Raw genomic sequence first — 20046 nt, forward strand, 5'->3', positions numbered from 1 at the left:
CCTGGTCCCTATTGTATAGTCATTTAAACATTTTTTCTGAGAAAGCAGACAGAGTGGGTGGGGGACAGAGTATAAACTCATTACTAACTTCAGATGCAGCAAAGTCCCCAAGTAGGAGGCTCAGAGGAGAGGAGAGAGATGAGATGAATTCTGGGGAAGGAGTAAGGTTAGAGCGACTGAGAAAATTCCACTAAACTTTTGTCATTTCCAGTTTTTGAGCCTCTCTCCTCCTTATCCCATTCTTATCTTCCTCTCAAATGTTTCTGCCCTGTAGCAGCCAGATGCCAAAGCTGACGTCCAAAAGTGAATATGTGTACGTGTGAGAAGAGGGGTAGCTATGCCAAACTCTGGGCACAAGGGATTTTGTAGGTGGAGATGGGAGGCTGCTGGAGTGCAGGCCAGAGAAGGACCTATTGTATTCCAAAGCTGAACATAACAGAGGTGTGGCACTGTAAAAATTTAGGAGTTGCTGGGTAAGGAAGAGGAGTGAGGGTGCAGTGGAGTTGATTGCCCTGTGTACCACTTCCATGAAGACCTTTGGGCAGAAGACAGTGATTATTTCCATGCAGCCAATGCCCGACACTGGGAAGTTCAGATTTAAGTATTTCAAAGTGATACATGTTTGAGTAATCATCTGTTTAAGGGAACAAAAAGATTTTTTTCCTTTCTGCTGGATTTGACAAAGTGTTTTTCCTTCTTCCTCACAATATCTGAAGAAGAGTGTGTTTAAAATAACAGGATATGATTGTGATGTTAACCATTTACAAGTTATTTTATCAGCCAGTGCTCAGTATAGACCATAGAGGACCTGGGTGGTAACTTGAAAACCTCAATTAACATGGAAAATTATGCATAATTCCCTGAAGATAGAGATATCCTTTACATCTTCTCACAGCCTCCCTTGTGAAGGCAGGAGCTGAATGTTAGGAACTAACCCAAAGTTGCAAAACTGCCTGTGGAATATAATTTATTACAGGAGGTCCTGCAAAACCCTTGATTTTGGGAGGCAGAAAACAGAGAAAGGAACGGAAGAAACAGTTTCTTCTGTTGCTGTCAATAAAGCTTTTTGTGTTAATATGTATCCCAGACTCAACTGTTTTCCCCTTCCCAGAGTTCTTTTAGAACTGATATTTACATAATCTGTTAAGCAGTGTGTGGGACATATGCCAGATCCTCAGGGGGTAATTGGTCACAGCTCCATTAATTCTGATGGAACCACGTTGATTTATAGCAGCTGGGAATTTGGCCCTCTCCACTTATTATATAAATGCAGCTTCTGCCATTAATAACATGCAGCTAAACAGCCACTCATTAATTAGGATCTCAAGGTTTAAAAGCTGCAGGCCCAATGTTCCACAGTACTAAGAATGCTGCTCCAAAAAGCTTACAATCAAAAGCTGTCCAAACCAGGCATGTGTGCCTCAGAAGAGCAGAAATGACCTTTGTGCAATGAAGTACAAAGGAAGACAAGAAGGGGCTGCGGAGAGGAAGGAAGTGGGAAAGGACAGTGTTCAAGCAGCCTCACTTAATGCAGTTAACTTTTGTCTCTAAGTTAGAAAGCTGGTTTCTCCAGACTGCCTGAGCAGTGGGGGGAGGGATTGCTGCTTGATGGCTGTGTACTGACTTCGTTGTGGTTTTAGCTATTTTGCTTTAGTATCCTGCTGCTCTAAGTTCTTGGAATTGAAGAGGTCCGTAGATGACACTAATATACCAATTCCTGTAAATTGTTTTTTCTTCTCAAACTTAAAAAGACCATAAAATATCTACCATGTTACCTGTGTTTGCTGAGGACCTATATCCATGTTTCTCAGGAGGCTGTTCAGAAAGTCTGTGACACTCTCCCATGGATAAATGCTGTTGGACCCATCAAGGACTATGACAATGTCCAACTGGGTTTTACACTCTGCAATACAAATTACCACATAAGAATTGACAAGGATTAGACTTATCTCACATGTCCAGCTACTTCTGTCATTAGTAACAAATGTATATCATTCTGCAGTGTGGCTGAACTGACATGCTTGATGACAAGTATCATTTTTCAACTTTTGCGTTGTACTTCACATAGCTTGCGTTCCCTTTATCTAGAAGTGTTCTTGTAAGCAGAAATTCAAGAATGGAAGATCACATAACTGGGGCATTTACAAGTGACCCCTACTTTAGTCAATGTCAATCTATTCTTCTACAATTTTTTCAGAGGACCAGGTCTTAAAGATTTTTATGTATGTTACTAAACTGGGTTTTAATTAGGTCTCAGTATGCCGTCATTATTTAAAAGGAGTCTTTTGGCCATAAGTTAAAAACATAAGCAACTATTTTTAGCAATTGTGTTTGGATGTTACATAGCACTGTAATGATTGTTTATACTGAGATAAATTCCAAAAGTGGGAAGAATTTAGGTTATATACAGACAATGAAAACATTTACTTAACTTGGTAATGCTGGTAGCTAAGTTAAGCAGTTCATTTTTTTCAGTATGCCTATGTGTATACATTTGTCTTGTTTGGCACTCTTTATTTTTGGACACACGGGAAAATTACTGCAGCATGCATACCTTGCACAGACGGAGCAATGGCCTCAACGGTTTCAAAAGTGGAGCTGACATTAGAACAAACTCCAGTTGTGTAATGCAAACGTCCACATTTATAAGCATAAAGTGGTCCACATGCCTTTAAAAAATGAAAAAGGGTGAAATGTTTTTGTTATGATATCCGAGAAAAAACCAGACTTTCAAAATTAGCAAAAAGTCCTTTCTTACCAGAAACCCTCCTTTTGGGTTAGTCACTAAGGTTGTTCCAAGAGTCATGTTTTCTTTTACTTCCACGACATTAGGAACTGAAGTAGAAGCTATAAATAGATTAAAATGTTAGGTATTTGGGAACATAAAACAAAATGTTAAATTATATATCCCCTAGTATGGAGCTTCCAGCTTCTAAAATAAAACCCAGACTGACACTGGTTTCATCAAATATTTTAGCACCCTTCCCCCTCCTTCTTCAACTGCAACAATCAAGAAAAATTTCTGAGCCTGGCTTTTATCCCAGAAAATTTGTCTGAGTTGCTGTCTCAAATAGTTTTCCTGAACCGCAAGAAAAGGAAAAAAAGTAAAAATAACAGCGCAATGAAAACAAGATACTACTACACATAGAGTTTTGTTAAGTAGGAAAAAAAATTCATTTTTTACCTTGTATTGCTATGACTGACTTAATAGCTTTTCTATTTGTTACTATTATGTTGCATTACTGACATTTAGGTTTTCAAGGAACACAAGGAGATAAAAAATATTCCAACAGGTAGCTTTAGTGAAGTTCATATTAAACAAGAATTTCCTTCCAGTCTACATTGGGTATCTCTTGACTTGACCAAGAAAATTATTAATATTTACCTTTGGCATATAAAGATGCATCAGCCTAGTTACATTTTCATCAAAAGCTTACTGATGGCATTATGAGGCCTCTTGGTTTCAGAGAACTTTGGAAAGGGTAATCCATGAAATTATGATCCAAGACCTTCCTAGCTCAATGGCCAGGCCTGCCAACCACAGTCAATTAATGTCAGTCATAATAAAGTTTTGATAACACAACCACATACCCATTCTGAAAGTATGAGCATGTTTTCCACAGGCTAGAGAGAAGTCTTAAAATAGATTTTTTCCTAATGCTACAAACACAACTTCCTTCACATTTAGCCCAAAGCAAATTTTGACTAGGAAAGCTGTGACACAGCTTTATTTCCTTTCATACCTGGTAAGTTCAGTTTCATGCAGGGTGATGGGCTGGCCCTTCCTACAGGGCATTTGTAGACATCGCCTGTTCTTTTCTCAGGTTGGCCAACTAGTGGTGAACCAATAAGTACCCTGCAAATTAAATAAGTTACCTGAAATGTCTTATTTCTAACAAGGCACAAAAGTGAACAAATAAAACTTACAGAGAGAGGACAGCTGCAGGAAGCTCTACACTAGCACTACAAGATGGAGAAAAAAAAAAAGTATCTATTATACCAGTCCAGATGCCACAGAAATAATAAGGACATGAAAAGGAAATGTGTCTATATAGCAAATTACGGAATATAATAACACTTAAAAAAATTCCAGAGGAAAACAAAAGCAAAATACGTGGGTAGACAACAATTCTTAGAAGTAATACAGAAGGAAAGATATGCTTTATTTAATATGTCCTAGATCTTTACAAGATCTCAGATGAAAACCTATTTTCCATACTCAGAGACCACATGCCAAAGGAGAGGCTCACAAGAAATCAGAGGAAGAATTTAGTCTTAAATAATGTGAAGCAGCACTGTAAGAGAGATGTTCTTCTCCATCATTAATTAAAAAAAGGGTTATTAAAAGAAATTTGAAAATTGTAAAATGCAGAGAAGCTGAGTGTGCCTGACACCCCCTGGGAGATGATCAATGGTCATCAAGTTCATGCCTGTGTGCTGCTCCTTTCTCAGAAAGAAAGAGCCCCATGAAGAGTGTCACATGGTCTAAAGGCTTATTTTGTCTTTTTGCATGTGGGAATCCCCAAGTTATTGAGAAAAAGCTGCAGTCAGGTTCAGAGACCATTTGTTGCTGGAAAGCTCTATCGGTGCCCTACAAGTTGCAGTAGAAAAATACTCTCAAGGCTGTTTTGTTACTTTTTAACTATCACATTTATTTATTGCTTATTTTTAGCTTACACATATTCTGCTTTAAATACTGACATGCTAAAACCATGCCAACTTACAGGAGCTCTGAAGTTCAATTTCAGAGTCCAGATCTGGCACACTACTTTATATCACTGTCTGGCTACTGGTAGATCCACCATTTCCAGCTCATATTATTGTTTGCTTTTGAAAGGTTTCAGGACTGCTTTCAACAATACAGCTTACTTTGCAAAATCCCAGCTCCTCGAATGGATTCCATTTCCTCAAGGTCTAAATTAGCTCACAGAAGGTCATTATTCCTCTTCTCTCATGACCCTCATACAAATGTGTATTTAAACATCCTACAATTGCAGCGGTCAATAACTAGCACATTCAGAAGCAGGCTCTGTTGTTTTATTTCTCTGAGCACTGTGTTGCAGTGGTGGTCAGATTCTCAGAGTCTGGCAGACCCAGCACTTGCAGTGGTGATTGCTCACCACAGAACAGTCTGGCCCATCTGTCACACAGCCTCATGCTGCCTGTCATTCCTGTGTGCCTGCAGGAGTCCCAGCATTTAGCAAGAATTGTCCAAAAGCTCTGGGAAAACCAGAGCCAGACGCAAAGAATAAAAGAAATCTCTTCCCCAAACCTTTCACCATGCAATTGTTATTTCAGCCCTCCAGCCCAGTCATCAGTCTCTGGGGTTTAACAAGGAAAAAGCATAGGCAGGTGTTTATCAAATGAGCAAGAAGCAATGAGATGAGTGAGCATGCCAAAATACAGCCTCTACTTAGAACAACAGGAAGGAAAAGAGAGGTTAAGATTAAGGCTCCAGGTCCCCTGTGCAAATATATTACCAGTTGCAAGACATACTTAGCCCTCCAAAAGGAAAGGCAGAGGGAGTACTGTGTTAATAAAAATTTTGACAGGTAAATCCTCCAACCGAGAGAGTTAAAAAATTCAGTTTAGACAATCCTTGACAGAGAACTTTAGAAAAAAATAAAAAAAACTTAATGCAGAAATAATTTCATTGTAAATACATTAACAGAAGGAAAAGGTAAAGATTTCATTTGGTGAATGGAAAAAAACAGAGCTCAGGCAAAACACAGTACTTTCTCAGTTCCATCAATCAGGGAATCTACCGCTTTTGTGAAGTCATTTATGTCTTTGAGGAGATAATTGGAGGCATACATGTGGATCTTTTTCTCTCACAATCTTTCCAGATTTCCTAAGGGCTGTGCATAAGTTAAAGAAATATGCTTGACAGAATCTGACCCTAACTTGAAAATAAAAGTACAGCACCTGAGTCACTGAACACCTGATAATTTGGAGTGTTCAGCTTAAAAAAAAAGAAAAAGAAAAAGAGCTTACCATTTCCCTTCCTCATTTTCATACTGTTGGACTGTGTACCCGAACATATCTTCTAGAGGCCCACTGAAGGTCAGTGCATTCTTCACATCAACATTTGAAGTGCAAACAAGGTGAAAGAAAGCTTTAAAAAAATATAAATATTTAAACAAATTAGTACGTAGCAGTACAAATAAACCCAAATACTTCTAGGAAACCAACATTCAATTATAACTTAATGAAAGGTACAAGACATGTTGAAAGTGGCACTTGGGGCTCACGTATCTCAGATTGTAAGAGACTTAAAACATACTTCCTCATACATAGACACATAACTAAATTCAGTGTTGTTAGCAACTGGACTTCTGTACTCCAAACATATTTTTCAAACTCCCATCAATCATTTTAAAATCAGTTCCAATGACAGGATGTAAAACATTATCGCCTTTAAGAATAAATAACTTTTTAGTTATTTATTTAGTTTAGTTATTATATTAGCTCCATTAATTTCTAAAGAAAAAATTTAATACAAAATATTCCCTCATTCAAGTAATTACTTCTAAAAGTTATTTAAATTGAGAAATTACTAATTTTTAACAGAAAATTTTTGAAGAAAAAACACATAGGAAAAAAATGAGGAAAAGCTTTCAGATGTACTTAATTTTAATCTATATTAGAGAAAAAGAAGTATATGGTTTTCTCTTAATTCCTGTAAACCATTTATATTTGGAAAAGAATAGAATTAATTTTCTATGCTCTCTATAGTATCTATTTGCAGAACTCTGATAATTGTGCATTTAGAAAAAGTTGCTATACAATGGCGATTATGGACCATGAAGAAATCAATCAAAAGAGTGAATGCTTCTTCTGACTGGTGTCCCATACCCTAAGGTTCAGTGATCATCACCAAGAAAAATACTGCAAAAGTTTGACTGTATAGCAAGTTTCAGAAACATTTGAGATAAAGGGTAAAAATCCAGCTTGAAGTGATAACTATAACTGCAAGGCCCATTAAGAAGCAAAACCTACTATTTGCATATAAAAATAAGGCTATTTATCTTTTCTGTATTTACTCTTTCTTATAGTGCTCTCTTCTATCTTTGTCCTGTAAATGAGTTTCAGAAGTAACCACTGACTCTGCTGCTGAAGCGCTGTATATTTAATTCACAAGAGTCAAAAATTAGGTGAATTTGGAGAACATTAAGACTGCTTAAAACCACAAATATACACAAATTTCATTTAATTTCAAAGAAGCATTTAATGAGCATTTGCTGACACTTAACAGTTATGTAAAAATACCCAAATACCTAATACTTGCTGCAAGTCAAAACATCTATATAATTTCCATTGCTAAACCACATCTGTGTTATTCACCATTGAGTTGACAAAATTCTCATGGAAAGCTTGTTACTATAATTAAGCTCCCAAGTGGTCAATGCTAATCTGTCTCTCTCAGCATCTTATTTCCTGCTTAATGCAGTAAAATTATCACAGAAGACCATTTGTCATTTAGTAAGTATTTCCAGTTTTACTGGACAGCAAAAAAAGGAAAAGTTTAATTTGTGTTATTTTAGTTTTTCTTCCTCCAGTCAGAGTCAGGAAACATAACACAGTGAAAATAAAAAAACCAAAACAGAGATTAGTTCTTCAGAAAATATTCACTGCAAATGATAAGAAAATATTAATCATTGACAGCGTGATGGGAAATAATTACTTGGAAAATAATTTTGTCTCCTTTAAAAATTTATGCTTAAAGAATCTCTGCTATGCCTGTTTATGTGCAATAGGCATTTTCCTCCCCTATTCTTAGTCATTCAAGTGTAATTAAAATGAACAAACCCAATTTTCAGGAATTCAATAAAGTAATGACTAGTACAAGTCTTCTTCTGTTAAGTTTCAATAAAAACAGAAATTTACTACTAAAAGAGTAGAACCAATTGCTACTATTGCTTTTCAAACCATATAAGGGATTGCAACTTGTCATTTACACTCACAATCTACCTCCTAGACAATGAAACAGTACTAATGAGTCACCTGCTAAAGTGACTACATTCATTATTTAGTTCAAGAAGAAATGTAGAAGCAAAATATACCCATTTCAACTTCTCTCTTAATGATCTCCAGAGGTTTGTTCACTTTAAGGACAGAACATCCTTCTAGAGGCAGGCTCTTCCCTTTCTCACCTTATGGTGATGTTCAATACATACCATGATATGAAATACCAAAGGCCACTAATTCCAGCCCTTTGGAATTTGATTTCTCCTGAAGCAGCCAAAAGTTAGGTGGGCACCCTGTACTCTGTTCACTTCATCATGATTTCCTCCACCATCATTTTATCATCTGCTGATAGATGAGGAGTTTCATCACAGTGATGTAGTATTGACAGCTATGGATTTTTACTCTGTAGTCATTACAGGACTTGGTCTTGAAGTTTCCTGAATTGGTTATGTAACATTCACAAAACTCTTAATTTTAGTGCATGTGTTTCTAATCCTCATAACAGCTGAAAATACGAAATGCTAGTAAGCAGACGAGTAAAAAATGCCAGGTATTTACTACCAACCACCCAAATCCTCATGCTTATGAGTAAGGTCAAATTAGAATCAACAATAATAATGTTTTCTTTTAAAAAATAAAGCTAGATGAACCAAAAGAAGCTAGATGGGCCAGACTGGTCATAAATAAAACTGAGGTGGTGACTCCAAACAGCAGAACAAACCTGTAGAACAAACCTGTAGACCTTGTTGGCAGCCTAGTTTAGCCTTTGAGGCTAAATGTAATGAGGATCTGAGTAACTCAATGGAAGACAAAACCACCCCAGTTTACAACCCACACAGAATGCACATCTGGTTCAGGAAATCCCTTTAGCTGGAGAAGAAGAGGAAACTGGAAGAGGAACATAACACATGACTGCGTGGTTACTTTTTGTCTGTAGCTATCAGCTTACACGTACTCCTGCAGACATGGTACTGGACAAAACATGATCTTGTTTGGATCCAGTATGGCTATGCCCTCACTCTTTCATCTTTCCCTTCTATCTTAGCCAGAAGTCAGACACTTTGAAGTTTGACTGCACACAAAAACTGTTTAGCATATTTTAATATGCAAATGTACTGCATGGCCTTCTCTGTGCTCTATGTGCTTTGAAACATTACGAGCATAATGTTTTTGCATGAAAGTAAGGGTCATGATAAGCAGTGTAACATTAACTTACAAATAATTAATGGTATATTTAATTATTTAAAGGTAGCTTGCTGCATTTTCCTGTAAAAGAAATCTTACAAGCCAAAGAGATGTTCAAATCTGCACTTGGTAAATGGAGAAGTGGAGTTTATTGTGACCTACATTACACATCTAGCTAACAATAATCTAGTGATTTATGGCAAACTGGCTTTCATGCTTTACTTCATTTTTTCCTAGAGAAAACACTGTTCACAGGAGCTAATGATTCAGAACATATAAAAATATTACTGATTGTGACTGTGAAAATTATATTATTAATATCTACCTTGAACTCTTTCAAACTTCCAGTTTCTGTCTAAGATGGCATGCATTCTCTACTATTTCTAGCTAACTTGTGTATGACTTAAGAAGAGTATTGGCAAAAGCACTGGAAAAAGGAAAACTAAAGGGGAGTTGGAGAGGATTCTCTTCAGAATTGTGGGAATTGAGGAGAAAAAAAATCATAAGGTATATAGTATTTGACTTAATCCCAAATAATATAGGTAAATTAAGATTTTCAACTATTTCATGTAGAGTTAACAGAATTACTGTAAACAGACCAAAATCAACTGACACAGTTCAGAAATGCAAAGTATATAGGTTTCTCAAAGGTTAAGACTGAAGTTCCAGTTTCATCTTCATGTTCTACAAGAAACAAGGCACTGCAGAAAACCTGGGACAATGTCCCTCTCACTACTGATTCCCACTGAGTGGAACATGAGCTGATACGTGTGCCATTCTTTGCTTAGCACAGCTTGTACCTATACATGAAAAGTTAACACTCAGTCACCAAGACGACAACACAAATATTATTTCTATTACAAACCTGGAGTAGTAGCTCATACTTGTCCAGTAGCCACTAATAAATTCTTTTCTGTTTTATTTAATGACTTCTTTTAACTAAACCTTTGGGCTGTCTGGATAGTTACTCTGCCTCCAAACCATGCAAAACCAGATTTTTCTGGGACTTGTTAACGAGCATATTGCCTGTCTGGCCACTCTAACCTCACAAACACAGAATTGGCTCCCTTATTTTCCTAAAAAGATTGATATAAACACAAGCCAAACTGGAGAACAAAGCCTAATACCTGGTTCTTTACTGATGAAAAATAGATCACCACAAATCACCCACAATAAATGCAACATGAAGACCAATTTAGACAAAAGAAGAGAATAAATTGAGTTAGGGTATTTTAACTGTGTATGGTCTGTAGCAAATAACAACTGCATCCTCTATAAATAGAGATTATCCCAAGAAATACAAATGTTTTCTTTCAAAAACAGGAAAGGATGAATTAACACAGCATTGGACAAGGTTAACACATTGGCTGTGCACTATTTCTCCCTGCCAGCATGTGGTTAAAAAGTTATTTTTTGCTTCACTTCACACTTACTGCTATAGCACTTGTTTTTATCAATTCATCTGCATTTTGCAGGAGACTGAAACAAAGCAGCTCTAGGTGCACCAAGGAGCACACCAAAACAAGTAGAAATGTTTTTTATAAGTATGCACAATTGGAAAACATTGGGAAATTTAAAAAAAGTTTAAAAGAATAAGACTGTCCCCATCTTGGAATATAAGAGAGAATGCAGAAATTTAAGCTGAAGACTAAAATAAGTTTAAAATGTTTTATGGAGTTCCCATATCTTTGAGTATCTTGGAAAATAAATGAAAAGAAAAATTGCCTTACGGTGTACAGCATGTACTGCAATCAATGGTATTGTAAATATATTTTAAAAACTTGCCAACAGAACAGGTGTGCCATACAGTAACAGGGAACTGCGCATGTGATCACAATGTACTGAGGTGTTATTAGAAAAGATGTCCTAAGTGTAAGACAGTAACTGACTGCCTTTAAAAGTATTTTACATTGATGTTGCAAAGACTGCCTGCCTCATCATCTTAGAAAGCCTATGAAATGAATCAGCAAAAAAAGATGCATGTGGGGTGCTGGTAAATGTGACTCATTGAGGGAAGCACTGTTGTGGCCTCCCACAAAAGCTTATTTTCAAAATGGTGGCAAAGAGTATCACGCTCTGCAATTTGAAAACTCTTTCACTTGAGGGAATTGATACCACTGTGTGTTGGCACCTGCAAGCCTGAGCTGCAGCTCTCAGCTAGCTGCAGTCGAGCCAGCTGCAGAGAACAAACTGTGTCCTCCAGTACACGCAGCCCTGAGCCTCACAAAATAAAACCTCCCCAAAGCTGGATCCTTTAGCTGCACCAACACAACACTGTGCACTTGGGTCAGGGCTGGGCTGCATCTGGCTGGAAGCAAGGAAGATTAAATGTGCTTCTACTTGCAAAGCAGAACTACATAAGTGCTGTTTTTAAAATAATGGCTCAAACATGTGAAAGTGGATTATTTGCTGGACCAGCAAATCTATACACTTCATTTTTTGCTTCACTTGTGATAATGTCACTGCAGAACTACACATCCTTTTCCTGTGAAAAAGAGATTTAGCCACTGACATGCCAAGTGGAAGAAAATACGACAGCATTGTACAGTTGCTGTCTGTGAGTTCAGGGGCCACAGTGCTCTGGTATTACTGCGGAAGGCCAAGGAGGTTGAGGCAGGAGTTCTTGTTGCATTCAGTTCTGCCTGGCTAAATATCAACATATTTCAAATAAAGCTGTATATATATTAAAAAAATCAACTTCAGACACTTTTTCAGTGGTGCTTAAATCAAGCCTTTTATTTTTCAGGGCTACAAAAGAACTTTTGTATGATTTTGCCTCTGGCATTTTTTCTTTAATCTTTAACCTTTGAAGAGCAAAAGACTGACTTTCTGGAAAGAGACTGAATAATTAATAAACCACTTCTTATTAAAAGTAGATAAATACCACAGAGGACCAAGAAATATATATTTGAAAGCAATTCCAGATGCAGTAGCCAAATGCTTTTCAAAACCAATTAAATGCTTTGTACAACCCATTAAATAAAGCTCTCTTTGCTGGCTTTGTACTAAGTATTTTGTGCTGGAAAATAGCTTTATAATGCAGTATCAAGTCTGAAAATATACTGAATCAATGCTTTGTAATGCAGCACCAAATGAATAACACGCTGCAACAGGCAAAACTTTTGGATATATAATAGCAGAGACCAAGAATACATCCCCTACTCAATTAGCAATAATGACAATAAAACTATTTTGTGCAAAATTTGGAAAGTGGCCCTCTCATCATCACAATCCTTTGCGCTTTGCAGTTTCTCACAAAGGAAAGGAAAAAGCCTTAGAAATATGCAGTCACATACAAAGAACTTTACAAGGTCTGCTTCTTGATTTGGGCAGACGTACAAAGTCTTTGCAAATTTAGCAGCTTGATGGAAGTGAAACAACTCCTACAAAATGTTGCATCTTGTTTCCAATCATTTCCAGTCCATCTTTTGGATGTAGCTCTTCCATCAACACTTAACTCCACACAAGTCCCTACGATTTTTGTATTCCCACAATGTCCATCCTCTTTTGCTATCAAAGTCCACTCCTTGTGAGCACCCCACTGGAACTTTCAATTCCTACCATACAGCTTTATGTGTAAGCCCCATATATCCAGGCAGAAACCATAGCTAAAATGAACATAAAATAACATAACTTAACATAACATAACCTAATTGTTTTCTGAAATAAAAACCATCAGTAAGAGTCAAATAGGACATTTAATTTGGTTTTCTACAGTCAAATAGGACATTTAATTTGGTTTTCTGCAACCACTTGTTCAGTTACGATGAATCCTAGCTTTTCTGGCTGATGTTCTGTAAGCTTGCCATTATGTAGCCTTCTTGAAATCAGCCTGGTAGGTCAAGTACACCTTGTGCTGCAGGAAACACAAGATACCAAGCCCCAAAGCCACTTTTTCCACAGTGATTTTTCATTTGACTTCATACTGCTAGTTAGGCTGTTTTTCCATACAAGCATACTTTATGTATTACAGGTCAATTTTGTTGCCTTTAGCCTAAAAAAACCCCACCTAAATAGATCCAATATGAACCTTACTGTTTCTTTTAAACAAGAATGATGATAATTGAGTATCAAGAGTGTTTTTTTTCATATCATGTGAAATAATTAATGAATATTTCTAAGTTTTCATTTCATGTTTCCTACAAAATTAAATTCTGTGACACCTGCTTAATGGGAGGAAGCCAAAATTATTTTTTTTGTTTTATTCTTGACCAAACAGCTGCTGTACTTTTTCTATCTTATCAAATCATATATATCATGTCACTTTGAACAATAGTTCCTCTAACTTTCTGTCTATGATTCAATCCAAAGATATACCTGGCTTGTGCAATAGGTAGCACAAATGATTGAAATGGTTTAAAAAATTGTATGATCATGCTTACATAGTGCCACTTTATTATGGTGAGCAATTGGTTATAATTGTTGTAAATGTATCTTTGAATCAGAGGTGCATTTTATAATGCAGAGTTTTCAAAACAGAATTTACTTTAGAGTTGAAGCTCATAAAAAAAAAATCACGTGCAAGGCTGTAGAATTATTTCAAGAAATTTCTAGGCAGAAAGTGAAATATGTGTTCAACAGTGTGAGCCATTTGTGATTCAATGGAGGTTTATTTTGAGAAGATGGAGACTGGTGACTTCCACCATCATGCAACATGGCCTACATCTTTCACAATTTTAGTATGCTAATTCAGGGACTAAGGAAAAAGAAAGTCCTGAATACTCATGACATTGGTGAATTCTTTGATATGAGGAAATCACTACTTGTCAGTGTTCAAATTTGAATTGAAAATGACATTGTCTACATAATTTTAAGTTTCTTTTGAATCCATACTTTGTATTTGCTTTTTTCATTAGCAACTTGCAAGCTATCTTTGAAAAAAAAACTGTCAAAAGTGACGAAAAAATGCTAAACACTGCAGGCAAATCAATGCACTTCTAAAGATAGACACATTGCCACTGTGCTGTTATTTATCCCTAAAAAAAATCTAAACTGACTTTAAGAGAATGTGAACCACATGGGAAATGTGATAGTCTGAGAATTGAAGCAAAAAATAATGCCTGACTGAAAACTCATGCAACTATCTCCCTGCCAGGACTGCTCCTTTCTCTCCCTGAGAAGGACCTCTCAAGATTACTCCTTGAGGAATTGAAAGACTCCTTGCAGCAGCACATTCTCAGTAGGTCATTAACAGCATGCTGAACTCTGACATCTTATCTAAGTGCCACAGAGGACTGACTGTCTGCGTACAATCCTTTGGACATAAGCATTGACCAAGTCTAGAACCAGGAGAGGATCTAGCTGGACTGGGATTGATTCCTCTCTGAAAAGAGTTTAGAAAGCAAGAGAGTCCTTTCTGAACCTGATGACACAACAGGAAAGTCTCCCTGACAGATTTATCTTTCTCTGCCCTCTATCCTGTCAGTCAAATGCACTTTGCCATCAAGTTTTGCTAAATCACCATCACATTAAACACTGAATTTTGTCAACTCACTGTTTTCTATCAATAACATATATTGGAGTTGCACTCTTATGAGTGAAGTACATCACTCCATTTGTGACATGGATGAAGGAAAATTATTTTTTTGCCAACCTGGCATGATTCCTTTACACTTTCATTTTCTCCCCCAGTTGTTTTCAGAGATTTTCAGTTAATTTTTCTCCAAGTCTTAAGCTAAGACAACTTTTTCCATTCATTTACTTCACAATGACTACTACCTTCTGTCTTTCATCACCTTGGGCTAAGCATAATCATTGGCTTGCTCTCAATCAAATCACTCAAAGCTTCAGAAGCAGAAGAAATCCTCCAAAAGGAAGTGCAAAAACCCTGATATGACCCTTTCACATGGAGCTAGCTAGAGCATCAAATCTAAGCCAGTTTTTACATGGTGCAACAAAAACATAGACTACCTGTATAAAATGCATCAATATCAATTTTGCAGTGATCCAATTTCTTTTGGAGTACAATGAAAGGGGAGAGATGGAAACTTATAAATACCTAGCTTTTCCTTTGGTCTTCAACAATTTTGCTATGCAGTGATTTTGGCGGGGGGGTGGGGGGGGAAGCCCAAAGGCAAGAAGAAAACTCAACCAAACAAAAATGACAGAGACAAATGGGGCAGAGACACACTTCAGAATTAAATCTCAGATATGTATATTGAAAGAAAAAATCAACTTGCAAAGCATAGTCAAGATTTATAGAGACAACTTACCTATTATTTCCCGTAATAAAACAGCTATCATAATTTTCATTGTAACACAACAGTTCATTTTTAGCTGAACCATGTTCTAGTACAATAAGAGGAAAGCACAATGTTTCTGTAGCTTCTTATGTCATGGCTACAGAGAGCTCTGTTTCCCTGTTTGTATGTATTCCCATAACACAGCAGAGACCTGAAAACTCTCAAACTTTAAAGTGCTTCTTAGCACTAAGACTCACTTTATTTTTCAGACAGACTTGTTACATAAAGATAACAGGTTCCAGAAAAACCATAAATCAAAATAATATTCACTAAACTGAACTCCATTTAAAAGATGCAGGGAAATACTGCAACAGTCTAACACAAAAAACACCTTTACTTATGTTAAGTACCTTACTAAAGTTGAAACAATTAAAAAACAATTAAATAATTGCACATGCAGCTTTCTGAGAGAGGAGCTGGAAAGTAAGGGATAAAACCTACTGCTGCTAAAAGAAAATTCTGAAGTTTAAAAATGCTTGACATTGAGCTTGGACTGAAAATATGAACCATTGTCTGAATAATTCCTTTTTTTTATTGCCTATGTTAATTCTTTGCAACAGATCAAATGCACTGTCAGTAATATTGTTCAAGATTTATTTTTTTTAAACTTTTTTTCCTGTTGGTAACCAAAAAATTGCTACTGTGAGAATATAGTTGATAAGAGATTGCTACAGGCAATAATGGAAAATAAGCCACGTATTTGTTGAAATGCTGGAATTTCTCCTTGAATGGTCCCCAGATGCTAGTGCTCTCACACAAGGTCAGATGGAAATGCCTCTTCATCCCCAACTGCACAGAACTGAAATGCCTGCAGGGAAAGCCAGCCTGTCCTGCATAAACATCAGGGAGCAGGTACTGTCTGTTTGCACAGATCAGGTCTGACCTGGTCATAGCAAAATCCTGAGCCTGTTCCAAGCATATGCCAGCATGGGTGATCACAGTGGCGACTTTCCATTATGACATACAGAGCTCTCCTTGTTTGAAATCTATGACTTTTCACTGCTAAAAAAGAAGATAATCCTCAGCCAGTTTGTTTCCTTAGCCATCTCTACCGATGAATTAACTGTGATGAGAAATTTTTTATTGTACTGGACAATTTAAAGAACATGTCTCTGTGATAACATGAAGAGTACACTTAGAATCGAGAAATCCAAGCAGATAAGAATGTGGAACTGCAAATGACCACAGTGATCACTAAATTAAATTTTCCATGGACTTAACTATAAAAATAGCTTCCTAATCTAGTAAGGGCTACAAAAAAACACACACATATAATGAAGAACACATCAGCCTAAGAAAAAAAGGTTTACTCATTTGGTCAACGACCAAAAGAATACTTGGTATTGCACTAGTCAATTCATAAGGCTGCTGCAAAAGATATTTTGCAGCTTAGCTCATTTTATGGTCCAAGATAATCACAAGGACTCTCACATCTTGATGTGTAACATGATAGTAGGTCATCTTCAGTCTGTCTTCAGTCTGCTCACCTGTGAGGTGAGCATAATTTAAAGCCAACAGATAAAAGTGAACTTTCTGTAAACAGATTCCTATACCAGTAAGCCAGAACTGGCATAGTGTTCATCTGTGACCATGAGAAAAAAAGACAAAATCAAAATGCCAACTTTCCATCAGTATCGCTCTTGAAATAAGAACAGAAGATGCACCTCTAACAAGAAACTTACTTCCTGAAATAATTATGAGGGATATGTTTGGAATAGAATATGGACAAGACTGGTGATTATTTCATTTCATTTGGCGATTATTTCATTTCACTGGTGATTATTTCATTTTACAGTTGGAAAACAAAGCAATTTTAAAAACTGCAGTAAAATTTTACAGGCTTTTAATATTCTTTTATGTGGTATATTTTTATGGTCAAGATACTTTTTCTTTAAGTGAAAAGCTAATAAATTCTCTAAAAGCCACTTCATCATATCTTATCAATACTGACTGGCAACATACTGAAAACTTTAGCTTAATATGCATCACCAACAATATCTACTAATTTTTAAAGACTCTGGCACTCAAGTACCAGTAAGAGCATGAACATCTCTTTTGTTGTATCATTGCTGTAGGAATAAACCAGTCGAAAGCACTGCAAAATTAATCTTAGGGTTTTTTACTGCAAATGTTCATTTTTATTCATCAATAAACAATTCAGGGAAATTTGGAACCAGCCATGAAGAGATTATAAAAGGAAGGTTTGTTTCCCCCCCAAAAATTAGAGCTGGATTCTAGAGGTAGAAAAACATCCTGTTTTTTAGATGCAGTTTAAGATAGAGTTTTCTACATGAATTACTGGCACTAATAACTTTCATTTCCCACCCACAGCACTGAAGTACACCCATGATTTTAAAGATATCTATCTGGACCAGGCCTATTCTGAAAGTATCCTTGTGATACCAGGAGTTCCATAAAGAACCTGTTACTCTTTCTTTCAAACATCTGCATCACCCTCACAGAACTACCATGGAAGTTTAATAGCGAGGAAATTGTGCAAGCTGAATTGAAATTTCCAAAACTAAGATCAGTTTTGAGATAATTTAAAAGTGACTCAGTCTTTTAAAGGGAAAAGGATCTGCAAGTCTTAAAAAAAGGACCTCTTAAAAAGGTACAAATGAACCTCATGCCCCCAACTTATATCCCATAATACTACTGTTGCATGTATGTGCTACCTTACCACAGATTTAACATCACCCTAATGCAAGTAGCACCTCAACTACAGTTTCAGCAGCAGAGTCTGGCAGATCACTTCCAGCTTTTCCTTCCTGCCCAGCTATGAGGCAGCACAGCAGCGCTGATGTAGAGGTCTTTTTGTTCTTTTTGGTCCACAGCCCTTTGGATAACACAGTTGCTTTTTTATGGGATACTGCAGTTGCCTTTGCAAGGAACAGACTTTACCAAGCTGTGCTGATAGATACAGAGGACTAACTCATAGCTACTCACTTAAGAATTACTGGAGAAAACATGCTTTCTAAAGGAAATACACTTAATGATCAATGACTTCAGTCTAATGCCTGTTTACAAATAAAACACCCAAAAATATTTTTTAATAGCATTTACGTTCCTGGCAGACATCTAACTGGCAGAGATGGAAAGGAAAGTACTCATTAAGCCCTTATCAGGTACCTAATCTAAGAATTTTTGCATCATTAGCTCAGACAGCTAATGCCTGTCTCACAGGAGCTCAGTGTAATGGTGAAATCTGGATGCAGTGTGAACATTTGTGCTAAGAACTGAACAGGGCAACATAATGCTCTGATAAAACCAGCAAGTGCTCTGCCTCTGTTCCAAGCATGGGTACAGAATTGATTCCTATCTGTTGCTGGTAACTACATCACATTTCTCAGGGCAAATTCCATGTAAAAGTGACCTTTTGCTCTGACTTTTTCTGACTGGAAGGCTGTTCCAACTTCTCATATTTTCAGTAGTAGGAACGTTCTGCTCTCTAACATACATTTATTTCTTGCCAGTCCTTATGTCAAAATAAAAGTGCTTAAAGTAGGGAACAAAGTAGTTTTAAAAAATGTTCTAGAAATAAGAAAAAAAGCTCAAATTCAAATTACTGCTGCCTAAAGCCCTAAGCATTGTTTCAGTGACATTTTCCACACTCTTTCCAAAAAAATCCACATCAGTTATAAATTTCTATTACCTATTTAGAAAAGAAAGACAAGTCTTCAAAATTACAAAAGGCTGGACTCACAGTTGTCAACATTAATTCTGTTTTTTCTAAACACTTCTCTTTGTTCAAAATAAAACACTTTATCTCATAAGAGCAATAAACAGGACCATGGAAATCTACACTTGGATAAAACAAATGCAGACAGCTTGAAGCAGTTTAGGTGGTCATATTTACCAAGAACACAATGCTCAACTGTGTGCTAATAGAGTTTTAACAACTGATTTCTGGGGCTCTGTTGAGAAAAGGTTTAAAAGCCTGCCAATTGACTGATTTGACTTAGCAGTTTTTTATCTCAGCTGAAATGACTTGAAAACTGTTAAAAACCACCAACAAACCTTGTTATATATGGCTTCATCTGTCTTTCTGTTTTTCTTCTCACAAGGTACCCTCTCAAAAAGTCTGTAAGGTTTATTTCAATCAGCTTCTCTTGGTCTGAGCTTTTTTTAAATTTCTGACCAGAAATTTTTCCTTTGCTTATCACACAGACTGCCAACACAACACAGTGAGGTTTTTGTTTCACAAAGCAGTATTTTTAAAAGAAGGTGGTTTTCAGACAGGTATGCAAGGAAAACAAAGACAGCCTTTCACAAGTGTCAGATACAGCAATAGGCAGGGTGGCTGGAAATTACTCCACAGTGAGATGATTAGCAAGGTCTCAATATCTCTAGAGTCTGTCTCAGGCTCAAAGCTCCTCTCCCCCAGAGACACACACACAGAGCTTAATCACATCAGCTGGCATCTTACCCTCAGCTGAGCATGAGTTGTTAGAACTGAGTTCAGATATTTCAAACATTTACTGCGTCTCCCTTTGGGGAAGAAGTCACATACCCAAAACACCATCTCATGTTTTCCATTAAACCACAGCTTTTCATCTTTCCTCACAGCTCTGGAACTTGGAACAGCTCTCCCAGGAGACAGCTGCTCTTTTTCTGCCTCTCACCACTGCTGTCCCAGTAGCTCCTACATACA

General features: G+C 36.8%; 1 protein-coding gene across 1 annotated transcript in view; it reads right to left on the reverse strand.

Annotated features, from left to right (window-relative positions):
• ITGA1 (integrin subunit alpha 1) overlaps positions 1–20046 on the reverse strand; it is a 72272-nt gene that overhangs the window by 37100 nt on the left and 15126 nt on the right. Inside the window, exons 2-6 of the mRNA XM_030237179.2 lie at positions 5995–6115; positions 3744–3856; positions 2759–2847; positions 2555–2669; positions 1776–1903 (exon numbers count right to left, since the gene is read on the reverse strand). Coding sequence (XP_030093039.2) covers positions 1776–1903; positions 2555–2669; positions 2759–2847; positions 3744–3856; positions 5995–6115 — 566 coding nt within the window. The remainder of the gene's footprint in view (positions 1–1775; positions 1904–2554; positions 2670–2758; positions 2848–3743; positions 3857–5994; positions 6116–20046) is intronic.

This window comes from Serinus canaria, chromosome Z, assembly GCF_022539315.1.
Source record: "Serinus canaria isolate serCan28SL12 chromosome Z, serCan2020, whole genome shotgun sequence".
In the NCBI taxonomy this organism is placed as follows: domain Eukaryota; kingdom Metazoa; phylum Chordata; class Aves; order Passeriformes; family Fringillidae; genus Serinus; species Serinus canaria.